The sequence below is a fragment of the Opisthocomus hoazin genome, chromosome W (assembly GCF_030867145.1).
Source record: "Opisthocomus hoazin isolate bOpiHoa1 chromosome W, bOpiHoa1.hap1, whole genome shotgun sequence".
NCBI classification, from domain to species: domain Eukaryota; kingdom Metazoa; phylum Chordata; class Aves; order Opisthocomiformes; family Opisthocomidae; genus Opisthocomus; species Opisthocomus hoazin.
In genome coordinates this window covers 122,656-140,290 of record NC_134453.1, presented here as the reverse complement: position 1 = coordinate 140,290, position 17,635 = coordinate 122,656, and the positions used below count along the sequence as shown (strand labels likewise).

At 47.8% G+C, this 17,635-nt stretch overlaps 1 protein-coding gene across 1 annotated transcript; it reads left to right on the top strand.

The window, feature by feature from the left end:
• Positions 1 to 1,334: 1,334 nt before the first annotated feature.
• LOC142365563 (signal peptidase complex catalytic subunit SEC11C) lies at positions 1,335 to 8,173 on the top strand. The gene is made up of 6 exons (XM_075446441.1): positions 1,335 to 1,549; positions 2,790 to 2,899; positions 3,792 to 3,941; positions 6,093 to 6,212; positions 7,476 to 7,533; positions 7,964 to 8,173. The coding sequence occupies exons 1-6, from the start codon at positions 1,508 to 1,510 to the stop codon at positions 8,015 to 8,017; spliced, it is 534 nt and encodes a 177-aa protein (XP_075302556.1). The 5' UTR covers positions 1,335 to 1,507; the 3' UTR covers positions 8,018 to 8,173.
• The last annotated feature ends 9,462 nt before the right edge of the window (positions 8,174 to 17,635 follow it).

Genomic DNA, 17,635 nt, shown 5'->3' with positions numbered 1-17,635 from the left:
TGTTTCCAGTGTCCATGTGCCATTTCTGCCCATTCATGGTACCATTACACGTTCCTCTGTGCTCTCATGCCAGTTCTGCCACTCTTGGTCACTCTTTCCAACTGTTTGCTACCAGACAGCCTTGAGCAGCTTCTGGCAAACTGTGGAAACACCTTTCCAGTGCTCCTTCAGGCAAACAATTTGCTTCCATTTATCCTAGTAGCATGTCCCTGTGTTTTGTTCTCCTGTTGCCGTTCCCCACCTTCAGGAATGAATTGTGAGCTTGGTGAAAACCGCACTTGTTTGGTTCCTCACTCCTGGGAAATCGGCACGCTCTGGGCAAGGCACCCAGCGCAGATCGGGAAGAGCCTTCCGGGCCAGCCCTCGCGCACGGGTAGGTGCCGACTGCCCGCAGACTGTGGTCTGCTTGTGGAGCCATGCAATGGACTGCATGTGGGAGAAAAGGCAGTTTAGAAACGCTCCCTCTTCGTGATCCCCACCTTTTTTATCTGGAAGTGTTTTTACATGGATTAGCTGAGAACGCAGCCCGTTGCGCAGTTGTAAGGGCACGGCCACAGCAGTGCTAGGACAAGCGGCCTCACGGCGGGCAGAACGCCTCCGGCCGCCATTCCCGCCCAGAGAGGGAGCTGCAGAGTCACCCCCGACCAGACCCGGCTCCCTCGCCGCCTTCTGCGGGGCCACACGTTGTAAACCCATCAGCTGCTGAGCGCAGGAGGGCGAGGGCGAAGACAAGGCTGCACGCTGGAACGGAGAGCTGCGGACGTCAATCGAACGGCGGCCGGGCCCGAACAACGGCGGCCGGCCCTGCCCCCTCAGCCGCCGCGCGCCCCCTCAGCGGCCCGCCACGCGCCCCCTCAGCGGCCCGCCACGCGCCCCCTCAGCGGCCCGCCACGCGCCCCCTCAGCGGCCCGCCACGCGCCCCCTCAGCGGCCCGCCGCACCACGCGCGCCCGCCCCCCTCCTTTGGCCCCGCCCCGGACCCGGCCCCCCTCCCGCCCCGCCAATGAGCTGCGCACACGCCGCGGCGGCTCCGGAGAGAGCTGGCCGGCAGCCGCCTGACCCGAAGGGGGTGGCTCGGGAGGCCGTCGGCTTCGCTCTGTGTCCCCACAGACGAGTCTGACTCACTCCGCCGCACCGTGGGGGTCTCGGAGCCTGCCGAGAGCCCCCTTAGGCAGCAAATTAGTCGGGCACGGCCGGCGGCAGGAGGCGAGGGGCCTCGCCCTCAGGGCCCTTTGCCGCGTTGCATGCTGGGAATCGTAGTCCGACTGGCTGACTAGCTGCACCATGTGGGCGGGGCAGAGGGAGGAGGGAGACTACAACTCCCGAGGAGCAGCGGGGCCGCCCGCGCCGCCGTTCTCCGGGGCCGGCGGTAGTTGCGGCCAGCGGAGGGGAGCGGGGCTCGAGCGTTTCTCTGCGCGGTCGCCTCTGAGGAGCTGCCCGGGAGGGCGCCGGCAGCGTCCCGCCGCCGGCTGGGCGCGGCCCGGCCCGGCCCTTCCCGGGGCCCCGCCATGGACCTCTTCGGGGACCTGCGGCGCATGAACAAGCGGCAGGTAGCGGCCATGGCTCGCCGGGGCCGGCCGGGCGGGGGGCGCCGGGGCCTGCGGGCCGAGGGGTGGGGCCGGGTGCGGAGGTTCCGGGGCTTCGGGGTTCCCCGGGGCTGGGGCGGGCCGGGGGCCCGGAGCCGTGCGACCCGGGCCGGGCTCCTGGGAGAGAGCAGGGCCCTCCGCCCGCCCTGTGCCGTGCCGACGGGAGGCCCGCGCTCTCGGTCTGCCCTTCCCCGCGGGGGTCGGGGCGCCTCTCGGGCCCGGGCTGCGGGCCGGGGGGGGCGGGGGGCCCGTGGCTCGGGACAGCTGTCGCGGCCGTGTCCGCGCCGTGGGAGCGGCAGCTGAGCGGCGGGAAGGGGCCTGCAGGGCTGGGGAGGAACCTCTGGCTTCCCGGCTGCGGAAGCTCCCTGGGTCGTTTGGGGGTTTTTTAATGTCTATCAGTCATTCTAAAAAACCGCTTCAGAGCAGATTCGGAAGCTGGACTGATGCCTGGTTAAGCGGGTCGTGTACTTGAATATCGCAGCGCGTCTGTTTTCAAACCAGAGTGGTGGTCTGGGAGCTGCTGGTTCCGTGTCTCACATCGGTGAGCCCCACGACAGGTGGAGAAGGGCAGGGTTATTCTCCACCAGACCGTCTTCGCATCTTGCCAAGGAAAAAAAAAGGAAGCAGCGTGACAGGAGTGTGTCCACTGCTGTAATGGCTACCGAAGCGATAGAATTTTGGGCAGAAAGATAGTCAAATTGCTAAACTGTTTTCCATATAGAAGATTTTTGTCTGACAATAGCAGGAAATGATCCTTTGTCCTCTCCCTTCTGCTCCCACAGGTCCTCTTCAAAGTACAAAGTCTGCTATTACTGATCTTACACTATTTTTTATGTGTGTTTTGGATATCTGTGAGCTCACATAGGAGTTGGGGATGTGTGATCAAAATAGATTTGATCATTTGCCATATGGCCTGCATAGTGAGTTCACTGTCTGCTAGCACTAACACGTGGAAGCATTGCACAGGTGCAATTAGCCAAGATAAAGGCACCCAATGCATTAAAATTTTATGCTGCAGTGTGGTTTGTGTGGTTGGATTGCCGATACAGCGATCTGTTCCACGAGGCTTCTGGTGGAATACAATTTAACGTAAAAGTCCACGTGCCTGGATCGTGATTCCGTGTTGCGTGTGGGTTGAAATGCTGTATTGTGCTTCTGGATACAACACAGTAACTTTTAAAACCAATCTTCTTGTTTCGTATAGCTGTATTACCAAGTCTTAAACTTTGCGATGATAGTGTCTTCTGCCCTTATGATATGGAAGGGGCTGATCGTCATTACTGGCAGCGAAAGCCCTATTGTTGTGGTGCTCAGGTAAGTCAATGTAAAGGCTTTTTTTGTTAAAGTCCAAATATTGTTTTGTCCTTTGTCTCCTCCCCTTCACCCTTGGACAGATTTGCAGTTTGAAGTCTCACCTACTTAAAGAAGTACTCAAACACTTACTGGTTGCTAACTCTGGTTTTGGACACTTAGCAAAGGCTGCTTTTGTACTTGCAGTCCAGTTTTCACTGAAATGTGTAGAAGCAGTAGATATGTGGCTTATAAAGATCCAGTTCTGCAGGCCCCTGGGTGCTCATCAAATGCATGGGGTTAATCACGTGTTCATGGAAGATTCAGCCTTACAGAAATTGAATGCATGTCAGTAAGGAACATATGCAGTAAATAACAGTAGTTTAATGGCAGTCATCTGTCCATGTTATTAGTTATGGAATCTGGAATTGCACCTTAAAGGTTGTTACCAAGAGATACTAAGGCTGACTTTGAAAAAAGACATGGATTTTCTGAATGTTAGTAGTAATCACTGATGTAAGCATAACTCTTGCTCATGTTAGTTAAACTCTTTCTATGTATGGAATTACTTCCAGTTGCACTTCCCGAACCTTTTTTTCTTGCTTTTTGCTAACAAATTGGTTTTCTGAACCAGAATGGCTCGTTTTGTTCCTTCCTCATAGCTACAATACTGTACCTTTCTATACAGGTTCTTTCGTGCTTTCGTTCTGGCAGTAAGAAAAACTTCTGTAGGCTGGCTCAGCTTGGGACTTACGGAGGTTTAGGTTGTGTTAAATGTCTGTGTAGTGTTACTGAATGGGTGAAGCTACAGATATCAGTTAAAATTATGAGTTTATCTGTAAGAATTAATTGTTTTAATTATTCTTCTTTCATTTACCATAATGCTAATTAACTCTCTCTTTCTTTTTGTTTGTAGTGGCAGCATGGAGCCAGCTTTTCACAGGGGAGACCTGTTGTTCTTAACAAATTTCCATGATGACCCAATCAGAGCTGGTGAAATAGTTGTTTTTAAAGTTGAAGGCAGAGACATTCCAATAGTTCACAGAGTAATCAAGATACATGAAAAGTAATGCAGCTTGGCGTTTTCCTTGTTTCTAAGTACAGTTTTCTTCACCATGACTTTCACTTACATTTTAATTTGGTAGTATTTTATGAAAAAGGCAAGTGAGGATATGCTGTAAGTTAAAACTCATCTCTAGGATGTGATCCACTTCTGTCCCCAGTTCTGTGGTGTGCTTCTTGAGACCCTGACGCATGTCCTTGGCGAAGTTGCTCGGGTTCGAAGTAGGTAAACCTGTGCCAGAGTCCAGTGACACAATCTATACACGCTATTTTTGCCAGCAGTAGCAATATGTATGGGAGTAGAGTGCGCTTCTGTGCAGAATTGGGATTTTGGTTATGAGAAATCGCTACTTCTAAAAGCAAATCTCTGAAAGACGGAGAAGATTCAGAATCAGAACTATAGATGAAGTCTGGCAAGTATCTGATCTTTGCCAACTGAAGTTTTCCAGAAAAGAGGCATGACTCAGAATGAAAGAAGAGATTCTTACTCCCTTTGTGTCTCTTAGTCACAATGCCAGCAGCAATTCATGCTCAAATGCAACAGGTAGATTACTGGTTTTTACCTTTATTGCGTATGCCTGGTATGATAAACAGTTCCTTCTGAAACAAAGAGAGGCAATTCTGTTTCTAATTCTGCACAGCAAAAAGCTAACCTGGCAGTGGCATGGATTGACAGTTTGCTCCTCAGGAGGTCCTGGCCGTGAACTGACGGTGTTTCATCTTTTGAGTAGTATCTTTTCTTCAACATGTTTTTGAAGTAAATATATGTATCCAAGAATTAACTCCTTTTCTTTGCTAACACTTAATCTGTCTTCATAAAAACTCCTTGGTTTTTGATATAATTACTTGCAATTAGCAGCTTCTTGAGCAGAATCATTTTGAAGACTGTAAACTTTATTTAAATGGGAGTGTTGATCTGCAGTCTTGCATCCATTATCTGCACATATGCCTAGTGATGCCTAGCGCTTGACAGGGAGCGAAACACGGCAGGTTTTCTAGCAGCAGTGGTTAAATTGGGTTGTGTGGTGTAAAGTACTTTATTTGAAACGGTAGGGAAGGGTTATGGTTTGGGCATGTTCAGGGTTTTAACCCTGTGTTCCTACAAAAAGGACTGAGCCCCCTCAGTGGGCAGGCAAGGTCAGGACATGAGCTCCCGCTCTGAGGGAGCAGCCTGGCTCTGTGAGCTCTGCGGGTGTCTGTCCGTGGTGGGAAGCAGGGCCACCTCCTCCAAGGTTGCTTGGCTTTCTCCACACAATCCCCTAAAAACCCCACATAGTGTTTTGTCCACAGGATGTTATTTAGAGACTGGTTATCTGTGTTGTTTTTGTTTGCCATGTTGATAAATGTCAAACACGAGTAAGGTTTTGCCTGGAACTCACTGTGGTGTTTAACAACTGATGAGCGACCTAAAAGGTGTAGTGCAGTGTTAGTGACAAAATACTGAACCTGATGCAGAATTGCAGCTACTTTAGAGAGTCTTCAACATTTATGTCCATCAAAAGGAGGACAAAGCTCTAGTTTGGCATAAATATGATTACTAAGAGTTAAACAAGTGTATAGAACTTAGAGGAAAATTGCCTAAAGCGTTGTATTATTATAACACTTTCTTTCATAAGGGAAGATTTTTAGGGTCTACCTCATCTGAAATTTGTGATTCAAATTCAATTAAATTCATTCTCTAATGTGTGATGACTTCACAGGATCTTATTCCACAATTTGCGTAAACAAACAAAACCCACTCAAAAAACTCTTAGTAGGGTATTATTCAGTATTTCCGAGTTAAATTTCTGTTCTGTTGAAAATGCAGAGGGTCGGGGTTTTTTTTCCCAGGTAGGCACATACTGCTTTTGCTGAGGAAGTTTGGTGCTTGCTCTGGATGGACGATATCCCTTTCATGTTCGTTGTGTAATTGCTTACATCAAATGACAATCTAGGAGTGTGTTAAAAAGCATTTCTTGTTAAAATCGATTGACTCTGTCAGTAAAATCTGTAACCTTAATGGTTTAATGGTGTTTGTCAAATAAGCAGTACAACCAGGACTACAAGTAAACATTGTTATCTAATCTAATAGTAGCACTTTTCATTGTGCTTTGTAGATGTTAATTGAGGTTTTTTAATTAAGTGGTATTTAGTTTATCACCTTGTTGCCTTCTAGAGAAAATGGGAACATCAAATTTCTGACTAAAGGTGATAACAATGAAGTTGATGATAGAGGCTTGTACAAAGAGGGTCAGAACTGGTTAGAGAAGAAGGATGTTGTTGGAAGAGCCAGAGGGTAAGTAATGCAAAATGTCTGTGTTCTTTGTAACAAAAATAGAAAATTTAGAATTTAAACCAGTTCTGCTGTTGGCTACATGTATGGTATTTTTTAAATGTCTTAAATAAAATAATAATTTAAAAAACTACTTTACCTGGAGAAGTTGCTTTCTGTAGTCCTTTCACTGATGTGGGAAGTGGAAATTAATTTTTAGGAAAAAATGGCACACTTAACAAATAATTCACCAGTAAATACAAAATTAACCACCTTATCCTTGTAATTGCTAGAAATTACTAGGAAATTATTTCCACGTGCTACAGGAATTCTACACAAGGTTTAAGCTTTTGACTTTATCCCCTTCCCCAGCTGAGATGAAATCTCTTAAGATTTTTCTCAAATAACTCGATTAAATTTTTATCTAAGGAAAAAAAATACTTTGCATTCAGATGCGTGTTAGTGAGAAGCATAAATGATTGCTTTACACTGTGGTTATTTGGAACACTTCTGCTTAGAGCCTGTGGCAAAGTGTTGTTTGGGCTGAGAGTCTCAGACGTGCCATGAGAAGCTTGGTGTGAGTTCTGCTGTGTCCCGTAGGCTAGGCTTAATGTCTAGGCCAAGCCCAGTGGGAAGTGGGACTTCTTACATCACGTTGTGTACTTGTGTGTTTGCTTGCCTAATTTGAGTTCCATAAGTTGTCATAAATACAGGGTTAATTTGCAAAATTGTACAAAATACTTTTCTGCAAGATATTTATTTGCTTGATTTTTTTTTTTTTTTAAGATTCTGTCCCTGTCTTCAAGCTAAATAAAAAGAAACAGAACAAGTGCCCCTCTGAAACTTTAATGGTGGAAGACTGGGTTAATTGCTAATTTAAAATACTTTCCATATTAGTCTGAACCCTTTCTGTGTTAGATTATATGGCTTTTGCAGCTGCAGAACAACAGGAGGTCCTGAAAAGCAGATTCCCCTGTATTGTAGGATGTTAGGCTTTTGCGGTACCCCTCGTTACAATGATAGTTACTTGCCATTTCTGGGATCCATGTGTATTTTTAATGCTATGAATAATACGCAGGAAGATGAAGCATGGGAGGAGAGGGAGATATGAGAGATCTTGCTCCCAAGTTTTTATGAAATATGTATTGTCTTTAAAGCTCTTGCTGTCTATCTGAATTTTTTCCTCTGAAACCCATTACCTGAAATGCTCGAGACTGAGTAACATTGAAACATTTCCACGTAATATTTGAGGGTTAATTTTACATTGATCTGTTTTGTCAATTACAGATTTTTGCCTTATGTTGGTATGGTAACTATAATAATGAATGACTATCCAAAATTTAAGGTATGTATCCAGACATTTTGCATACTTGAATTTAAAACTATGAAATAGCAAGTAAAGGTGGTAAGAATCTTGCATATAAGAGTACATGTTAATAAATTTATTTCTGTGGTTTGATACCTAATGTAAAATGAGCTGTGTTTTCTTGCTCATTTTAGCTTTTCTGTCATCCAGTAGAACTTAGTATTTGTAATCATTTGAAAGCATAATTTATAGGAATATCGTAAGTTAGATGTATACAGTTGCGATGTCTATTTACAATGAATATGGTGACACTGAAGTAGTCCTGTAATTCTCTAGGAACACAACTCAGTAATTGTGTACTCACCTGTAAGGTTGGAGAGGACATACTTTGAACAATTTGTAATTTCAGAGCTTCTATGAAAAGAAATTATAATCAGTCTCAGTCTTTATTCTTTGTTTTCTCTTGCAGTATGCTCTTCTGGCAGTAATGGGAGCATATGTACTGCTGAAACGTGAATCCTGAAAAGAAAAAAGGTCACGTTTCCAAGAATGAAGTACAAAGTTAAATATACAGGGGGAAAAAACCTAATATATTTCAGATGTTTTCATTTCTGTATACAATTACAAAACTGTGCAAGCTTTTGTCTTGTCTAAATAAACTGTACAACTGATGAGTAGAGCTTCTGGCTGTTGGTTAATTATATAATGGCATATTTACTGTCATAAATGGATGCTGGTTTCAGGTAGCCTTTTGCTTGTTTGGAAGACGCCGACTGTCATATGGTAAAGCTGCTCACGGCACTCCTTGACATGCTGTGTTTCTTGTAAGTGGCACTGCACCTGAACCCACTTTCTCCCTCCCGTTTGTTCATGTTTTTTGCTTGGTTATTTTGAATCTCTGTCAGCACCCGCTCTTTTCACGACCGTACAAACTGTTTTGATCAGTACTTGCAAGGACACAGCATATGGCTTGGAACAGGTAGCGAGCTGCAGGAGTTCAGCAAGACTTACACCTAGAGAAGTTGTCTAGATATGGTCTCACAGAAATAGACAAGAGAAGGTCTTTCATTCTGGTTAAGATCTGAGAAATGGAAACTTGGAGCTTTTTCCCTGCATTTGAAACTTGCGTCTTTGTGCGGTAGGGACAAAAAACCCTAATGGCCTGATTTGTTTGAGAGGCCTGATTCTTGAGGTCTGTGTGTGTTTCTAGAAATCAGGCTGTTAACCATTCTGCCTTCAAGTTCCTACCTATAAAACAAATATAACAAAAAGGTTTTATGGGGCTCTATGAACACTTGTAAATTACTGAATGAATAGCACAGTAGTGTACTTAAGTAACATTACCAATAAGGGTAAGACATAACTCATATTCCAGTTTTGAGAATGTATTCTTCTCTTCTATCATATGATACCTGAATAGAGTTAAACATAAAATTGATTTTTTTCATTTTAAAGCTTACCTGATAACTGTCTTGGGAAATTCTGGGTTTTTCTCTTCTTGGCCTCAGACCTCAGTGTTGTACCTTCAACAAAGCAGAACTTGTTGTCCTTGCTTGCTTTGTTTTTGTAGCTTTGATAAGGAACAGCATGATGCTTTTTTCCTACAGAGTTTTGTTTCTTCTGTAATCCCTTACCTCTATAAAAGTATACTATTATACAATAATGGCACCTCTTCTGTTGTAACTGCTAGTGCTGAAAGGCAGACTGCTGCTGAATTTTTCCAAGTAATATTACTTCTTTTGTGCCCTACTAAGCAGTTTTCATGACAAACTGTATTACAAAAATGACTTATTTTGTGTCAAATTGTATAGAAATAAAATTGAGTGTAATAAATGGCACATCAGAATAATTTAGGTATCTTTAATGCAGTCTTCCCAGAAGTGTACCATCACAGTTAAGAATTTAAGTTTTGGAGGCAGTGCATGTGTAGTAAGATTTATTCCCCCCACCCCAGTATTGCTGGAATCAGAGTTCATTCCTATTCACCTACCCCAATGCAGTCAGTCAGCTCTAACTTTGGGAGTGGGGTTTGGACATAACCAAAATGACAAATTTGATGCATTATGGGGATCTATTTTTGTGTTGAAGAAACATGGATTAGTAAAATGACACAAGGATAACATCTAAATGTGTGGGTTTGTGCTCAGAAATAAATGGTTGTATTTCTTGGATATGGCATCCCTTGTCTTGTTTGAGCTCCTCTTGACAAGTCATGACTGGCAGAGTTGACTTGCCCCAGGGAGCGGAATGCGGCTGTTGGTGTTGCCGTATCCGCTCCTGCGGCGGGATGTGGGATGGCGGTGCGGGCCTGGCCTATCCTCCTGCTCTTAGCTGGGTGCGCTGAGATCTGCCAGTGGCAGCTTTGGTCAGCGACTAGCAGAAACTTGTTAGCCATGTTGGTAATCGACTTACTCTTTGGTGATAAACAATAGCTTTTTTTTTTTTCCAGCTAGTATCATCACCAGATGCCATAATGATAAATCTTATATGAATATGAATCCGTGCCTGCATGGGAAGGGTAAAAAGAAGATGGAGCTAGGCTCTTCTCAGAAACACGGTACAGCTATTCCTATGTAGGCTAAAAGACTTTTCTTTGTTTTTGGTTCTCCCAGATTTAGGATTCTCATAATCATTTCTAAAAAATCTCTCATAGTATTCCTGTTGATCACCAGCAAGCTTACCTTTTCTATGAAGAAGTACATCCGTTTGCTGACGGGTGGCTGCGTTGTTCAGGCCTGTGGGGTCGGCTGCCTGTGAATGCTTAGAGATTACTAGCCACCAACTGGATTGCATTGCTCTTGGTTCTGTTCTTGGCTTTCACTCCCGTAGCTGTCTGAGGTACTTTAAGCCAACCATTTCCATTTCGGATCATCTAGTTAGATGGTGCTGCTTATTCATTTCCTTGGAGTCAAAGTCAGGGAGGGAAGAAGTGCCAAAGGCTTTGCCCAGAATCTGAGTTTCTGGTATAAACCCTTTCCTTCTGCTAGATAACAGTACCAAATCTTTTAGTTGTTAGGCTGATAAGCAATGATAAATGAGCTTCCATGGTGAAATGCATACCAGGAGAATGCCCTCTTTCTGCTGTAAATAGCACTGTGTGATGCTTGAAAGGTTTAATGTCCACTAAGTATTATTAGTTTGCAGCAGAGAGACTGCAGTTTGCTGTTTGATGTATTTAGTAACTGAATGTTACCAGCTTTTTCTGCTAATCTTGCTGAGAACAATTCTTTCTTCAATTGCCTGCTCTGCTTCTAGGCTGCAGCTTCCCTTTGATGTCAGGACAGATCAAGGATATAATTGGCAGATCCACAGACTTACTGACTGGAGGCAGAGTGATCCATTGATTCTTGAAGCTGTGGTAGCTGGTTCACATCGGCTCACATGCCGCTTAGACATCAGTGCGCCCTGGGGAGAATGGCTAGCTTGGCTGTTGGTGTGAACTACTGTGCATGGTGTCCCTGCAGAAAAGAGCAGAGCATTTTAAAGCAAACACCTCCATGCTCGCAAGGCCTCTGGATGATTTTTTTTTTTTTCTTTTTTGAGGAAGATCACGATGCTACAGGCACAGGCAGTATGTTTTTGACTGAGCAATTGGGAGTAGGAGGAGCTGAGGCTCTGATTGAAGCTGTTTGTGTCTTCTTTCCGGCTAGCTGCCTTCTCACAGCACGGCTAAAAGTTGCCCCTGTGCACCCAGAGCCGTGCAGGCTGCCGTGTGTGTGGAAGGGAGCCAAGGGTGTCATGGGGACCCCGGGCTGGGGCTGTGAGCGAGGACTGGGCACCAGCGCAGCCCCTTGGAGCGAGTGTAGGGGCTGGCCCCGTGGCCACCAATGCTGCTGCGCTCGCAGGAGAGGGCTGAGCGGGATGTGGGCTTGGTTTGCCATCCTCTTCTCTCTTCTCAGTGCTTTGGTGTTTGATGTTGGGGTGGTGAAGGCTGGGGCCTGCAGGGCAGCCTCTGCGCTGCTTGCTGGGGGTCCGTCTGCTCCTCCGGCACTTCTGGAAGGGCAGCACGGGAGGCATCCGAGTCCTGGCTGCCAGGCGTCCAGGCTGGGCTGCTGCCTGTGTTGCTAGGGGTACAGTGAGAACATGGTGTAACTGGAGAGAGTTTAAGCCTCGTTTAGCAAGTCATTTCTCTGTGTGTTTAATCAAGATAGTGAGCAACAGTGATGAAAAGGACGTTTTCCCCTGCGTGCATGGATTTTATCAGTGTTTCTTTTGAGCTTCTTAGTGGTCAAAAGCAATCAAAACATAAGCCACCCACATGACAAAAATTCAATATGTTTCTCTGCCATGCAGCTTGGCTGAAATAAATATATTCCATCTCTCTGTCATCACTTATGCTCCAGTACACTCCTTGTGTATATAGAACCAACTCTGCCTCTCATTTGTGTGTGAATATGCTATCAGCAGAAACTATATATACATATGCTGTATACGTAGTCTGTATCTACATGTAGGTATATGGAAATCTGATGTGGACGTGACCACCACCTGAATTTTGAAGCTGTTTGAATATGAACCTCTGTCTGGATTGGAGTTTTAGAAATAAAGCAGCTGTGGACAAAGCTTTGTTTCTTTTGCGATCACTTTAGGACATCAGCTTCTGAAAGGTACATGTGAAAAATCTGACCGGGACCTTTCTGGCAGCTGCTGGATGCTGTGCTGTTTTCCTGCTTCGCTTCTTGGGGCAGGAGTCTGTGGTTTTTAAGTTTCCTTGGTGCTTATTTTCCATAGGTTTAGTTGCAAATGAACAAATTGGCAGATGAGTCACTTGGTGGTTGCTGCGCTGTCACCGTGCCAGCTTGTGTGGAAACCCTGCTGAAACAGCTCGGACTGTCCAGGGACAATAAACCCTGGCCCCTTATCGTGCTTAACCTGCTCCCCGAGCCCTACAGGAGGGCTTTTGGCAGAAACCATGGCTTACCAGAGCTCCTCACGCCACTGCCTCACGTTCCCAGGTAAACACATCGCACGTTCTGGAGACAACGCGGAGTCTGGAATTGCCCTCCTGGGTGAGAGGAAGCACAGTGCAAAATGAACTTCTATGACAACGCCTGTTCTGATCCCTGTGCGTGTCTGGGTCTGAGTGTCCTAACGCTGAGCACAGCCCAAAAGTCCGTGTTTCATAGTAGGGATGTAAGTGTGAAAAAATCACAAAATGCCACTATAATAACCGCATCTGATCTGTCCACGTGGGATGTGTCTGTTATGCCTTATTTCTCCAAATGCTGAAATGTAAAAGACCGAGCTATCGCTCTCCACAACGGCCATTTCACAGAATCACAGGATGCTAGGGGTTGGAAGGGATCTCTGTGGGTTATCTGGTCCACCCTCCCTGCTGAGGCAGGGTCACCTACAGGAGGTTGCACAGGACCACATCCAGGTGGGCCTTGACTGTATCCAGAGAAGGAGATTCCACAACCTCTCTGGGCAGCCTGTTCCAGTGCTCCGCTGTGAAGAAAGGCTGGGAGAGCTGGGGCTGGTCAGCCTGGGGAAGAGAAGGCTGCGGGGAGACCTCAGAGCAGCCTGCCAGTACTTAAAGAAAGATGGGGACAGACTTTTCAGCAGGGCCTGTTGCAACAGGACAAGGTGTAGTGGTTTTAAACTAAAAGAGGTGAGCTTTAGACTACATGTAAGGAAGAAATTTTTTACACTGAGGGTGGTGAGACGCTGGCACAAGCTGCTCAGAGAGGTGGTCGCTGCCCCATCCCTGCAAACATCCAGGCCAGGCTGGAGGGGCCTCTGAGCAACCTGATCCCACTGAAGTTGTCCCTGCCCGTGGCAGGGGGTTGGACCAGATGGCCTTTGAAAGTCCCTTCCCACCCAAGCCATTCTGCCAGTCTATGGCTCTGTGAAGACGAGCTCTCCCTGCCCTGCGGTGCCCGCAGCAGGGCACAGCGTGGTGCTTGCAGTTTGCGCCCCCATCACTCTGTGCTCCCCGGCACCAAACAGCATCGCCTGAAGCATTTTGTCTTCTCTGGGAAGGCTCATCTGGGACTGCCTCTCTCCAGCCAGCAGCAGTTTCTGAGAATTCAGAAGCATAAATGCTTCCCATTTCAATTCTCAAAATATTGAACCCTTCCACCACAGCAGTCACAAAACCAAAAATGTGATGGCTCATGCAATCACTTTAGTTAAGCCTCAACTGTCTAGGTCTAGGACTTCCTAAAATGCAGCACAGTGTCAAATATCTTAAACTGTGCTTTATTAAATAAATGTTTACTATTTCATCTTGTTCAGCCTTTGTAAACTCGTGGAGCTCTTTTCTGGAAAATGTCTTCAGTTCTTCAGGGAACTGTTACTGCAGAGAGTCAGTTTTCAGGTTATTTGCAGAATGCGTGCCCTGACAACAGGTTTGAAGTGCTGGAGATTAGTCTATTCGGCATCTTCAACATTTACAAAGTATTCCTTAGTGACTGTGCCCTGTTATTACATTGGTGATATGCCTAAACCATTGTTTGCTCTGTACATACATTATAACTGTCTCCAATGTCAGGATCTCTACAAAGAAAAGGATGAAAGACACACCATTTTTCTTTTATCCCTTTTCATTTCCACAAAGTCTGCCTTGTTGATAGAACATTCACAGTTGTCTAAAATGTAAAGGAAGGAAATTAAGGAGCATTGTTGTGGTAGTAGCATTTAAAACCCGTTAATGTTTTCCTGCCGCAGAGAGCAACAGTGGTTCTTCTAGTGGAAGATGTCCCTGCGCATGGCAGGGGGGGTGGAACGAGATGAGCTTTAAGGCCCCTTCCAACCCAAACCATTCTATGCTTCTATGATTCTAGTGGAAGATGTCCCTGCAGAAAAGTGAAGCAGAGTTTGTGATGTGTCCAGCACACACTACAAATAACGCAATATGTTTTGGGGAAAGCATAAGCCATGCAGCCTAGGATGCTTCGGAAAAAATAGAAGCCTGCCTCTAGCACTCCCTACAGACATGTTCGGGAGCCTGCTCGGGGCTCGGTATTTCAGGTCCATTATTGTGTGTGCCAGTTCCGTGTATGCATGAATAGAGAGACGTGCAAATTATGGGATTAAAGATCTTACTGGGGTCTGTTTCTTTTGAAAACAGTAAGAATAAACATCCACTGAACACACCTAATGAAGAGAGAAGGCTCATGATGGCTATCAATATAAAAGCAATGGTAAAACTAAAAGAGATAAATAGGCCTGTATGGTTGTTTTAGTTTGGAAAAATTGTTCTTTTTTCTGTTCCAGAGAAACAGAAAATCCTTAAACTAAGTTTTTTTTGTTAGTGATTTGCTTCATACAACCCAGTTTTATTGTTTGGAGGAGTTACAAGAGATTTTTGTATTTGTTTTATGACAAAACCCTGAAAATGTGTTTTTCTTGGCAAAAATATCCCTCCACTCAAAAAGCTAATCCTAATTAAAAAGAGAATTCAAACCCAAATATGATCAACTCTCTAAATCAGTATTTTTCACTGTAACGACCTAGAGGGCAAACTAATTTAAACTTTCAGTAAGTCCATCATACCAGGCATAAAAACGGGAGTGCATGAGGAACAATCTCAAATTAAATCTCCAGGCAGCGCAAAATGAGACGTAATGTGAAGGCACAGCCTTTAACACATGAAGTGTATGAAGATGCAGTATATATACAAAGCATGAGAAGGTTTATTAGTTTGCGTAGTGTTTGTGGTAAACGAGACTTGGGACTACTGGGCAACAAGGAACTGAGTAAGAATTCATGGTTTGGCATCACCGGCCAGAGCTTGCTAACAGCACAGGTGTTACACATGGCTGCGGACGACTTACCGACCAGAACATGGCGCTTGAAGTTGTTGATCCTCAGTAAGCCCTACATAAAGACACGGAAGCAAAAACATTGCAAAGAGTTGAAGATAACGAAAGTATTGCACCGAACGTAGCGCTAGGGAACAAGTGACTTGCTAAGTTAATTTGTGCAAATGTGGTAGTTTCAGGGAGATGACTGCTGACAGCTTCCCCTCAGCTCAGCTGCCTGGTGGAGCTGGGTCTGGGGGATCCTGTGCCAGCGGCTTCTGGAGCGCCCGAGGCTGAACGAAGCGGCGGGAGGAGCCGTGCCGTGCTGCGCTGGGCACCACGGTCGCGCTGGGCACCACGGTCCCGCAGGCCACAGGCAGGGCCAATGCCTGCAGCCCAGCGCTGAGGCCTCAGCGCCGAGGGAGGACAAGCACCACAGCCCGGCGAGGCAACGACACTCACAGGGCTTCCGCTACGACCACTGCAGCTTAGGAAAGCCAAATACTTTACTTTGGGTTGTTTTTTCTTCTTCTGAAAATGGAGTTTCCTGAATTTTCAGTTTCCTGTCTTGAATTTCAACGAGCAATGAGAATCTCCCCCGGATGGTAATGCTGCATTTGATCAGCTGTCACTCAGCACAGAGCACACGTTGTCTGTAGCTGTACTGCAGGCTGCACAGTGAAACTCCTGATTGAGGCATGAGAATACTATTGTAAATTAAACAAGAATGCATAATTAATAACCAAAATAAAAGAATGAATCACATTAATCAGTAAAAGAAGATGCAATAAACCAAGACTAAACAAGGGAACAATTTAGCTCACGCAAAAGGGTACACAATTGACTTCAAAAGTGATTGTGCTAGGTAGTCTGCCCGGTAATTATGTTCATTCACATCCACAGTAGGTTCCGTTGGGTGTCGTTCAGTTCCAGTCGCGCAGGGTTAGCTGAAGGATCTGGCAAGCTCCTTGCAGTCAGCTCTGCTAACTGCGTATCCGACTGCCTGACATGGCTCTCCAGAGAGCAAAATCATCACACAGACTGTGCCAAGTCCGCACGACCCCATCCCTGCCTCCGCTGCTCTCCCCGGGACAAACAGCGCACCCGGACTCGACATCCCTCTGCGACCCCGCCACCTTCACCTCGGCCACGCTGCTGACCCGACGCGCCTGCAGCTGAGCGTGCGTTTAAGCGCTCCGCTGCCCCGCGGCCTCCACGGCCGTGTGCCGCCTCGCCCAGCGATCCACCGCCCGCTCCTCTGCGCTGCCTCTCTACCATGGAAGCCTTCTCATCCGGCAACGACGAGAAAGTTGGCCAGTTCCCGATGCCTTAGAGTGCTGGGAGGAAACTTAGGTGGTGTTGGAAATGAAAAGCAACTCTTTGTAAAAGATGTTCTATATGTCAGTGAGCTTCAAGTGACGTTGTCCTTTGAGCTTCCTCAGTTTACAGCCATTCCTCCCGTTTAGAAAATGATGGAGCGGTTTTTTCCCCGTAAAGTCTTGTAAAGACCTTTCGACCTGTTCGGTGCCCCCAGTCTGGAGCCGCACACGGCTCCCGCGGATGCTCTCGCGCTCCCCGCACAGCAGACAGACTGGCTTCAGCAGAAACTCCCTCCGCGGGAAACCGGTGCCCGGGAGAGGGATGCAGCGGGGCCACCGCGGCACCGCTGCCAAGCCCCTGCGTACCGCGCAGGTCCCCGCGCGGCGGAGGGCCACGCCAGCGCTGCCCCGCCCGCCCCAGCACGCCCGCAGCGGGGGCCCCTCCAGCAGCGGCGGTGCGGGGCCCGCTGCCCTGCCCCGCCGTGCCCCGCACAACAACCCCTGCGCCGTCGGGCCGCGCCGGGCACCACCAGCAGCATCTGCCCCCCCGCCGCGGGTCCCTCCCGGCCGCCTCCGAGCCCCGCGGCCCCTCCGGCGGGGCGGGGCGAGGGGACGCGACCCCTCAGCGGTTTCTGGTCACCGAGAGCCCAGCCCCGGGGACTGCCGGCCGGTCCCTCGGCAGCGCGGGCGGGCCCGGGGACCGACGGCCCGGCAGGGCAGCGGGCCGCCACGGCAGCCAGCCCCGGCGGGGCGCGGCACGGGGCGAGCGGGAGCGGCGCGGGGAGCGGCGCGGGCAGCGGCGCGGCCCCGGGAAGCCCGTCGAGCCGGCCCCGGGGCTCCCGCGGCGGCGGCTGGGGGGGGGGAGCGGGGCAGCCCGGCGCCAAGGAGGGCTGAGCCCCGGGGCCCGCACCCCCCCGCCGGCAGGCTGCGGGGCGGGGTGGGCGGGCGGGGAGGCAGGACGGAGGCGCGGGGGGCCGGGGGCGTGAGGGGGCGTCAGGCGCGGCAGCTCCGCTCGCGCCCGGTCCCGGCTCCGTATAAATGGGGGGCGGCGGCGGCAGCGCTTCGCCCAGACGGCGC

Bases quoted from the DNA above. Each gene is read 5' to 3' on its own strand.
- LOC142365563 (XM_075446441.1), top strand. From the start codon at position 1,508: ATGGACCTCTTCGGGGACCTGCGGCGCATGAACAAGCGGCAG. The intron at 3,942-6,092 runs GTAATGCAGCTT...GTTGCCTTCTAG, and splicing joins GTAATCAAGATACATGAAAA to AGAAAATGGGAACATCAAAT. The intron at 7,534-7,963 runs GTATGTATCCAG...TTTCTCTTGCAG, and splicing joins ATGACTATCCAAAATTTAAG to TATGCTCTTCTGGCAGTAAT.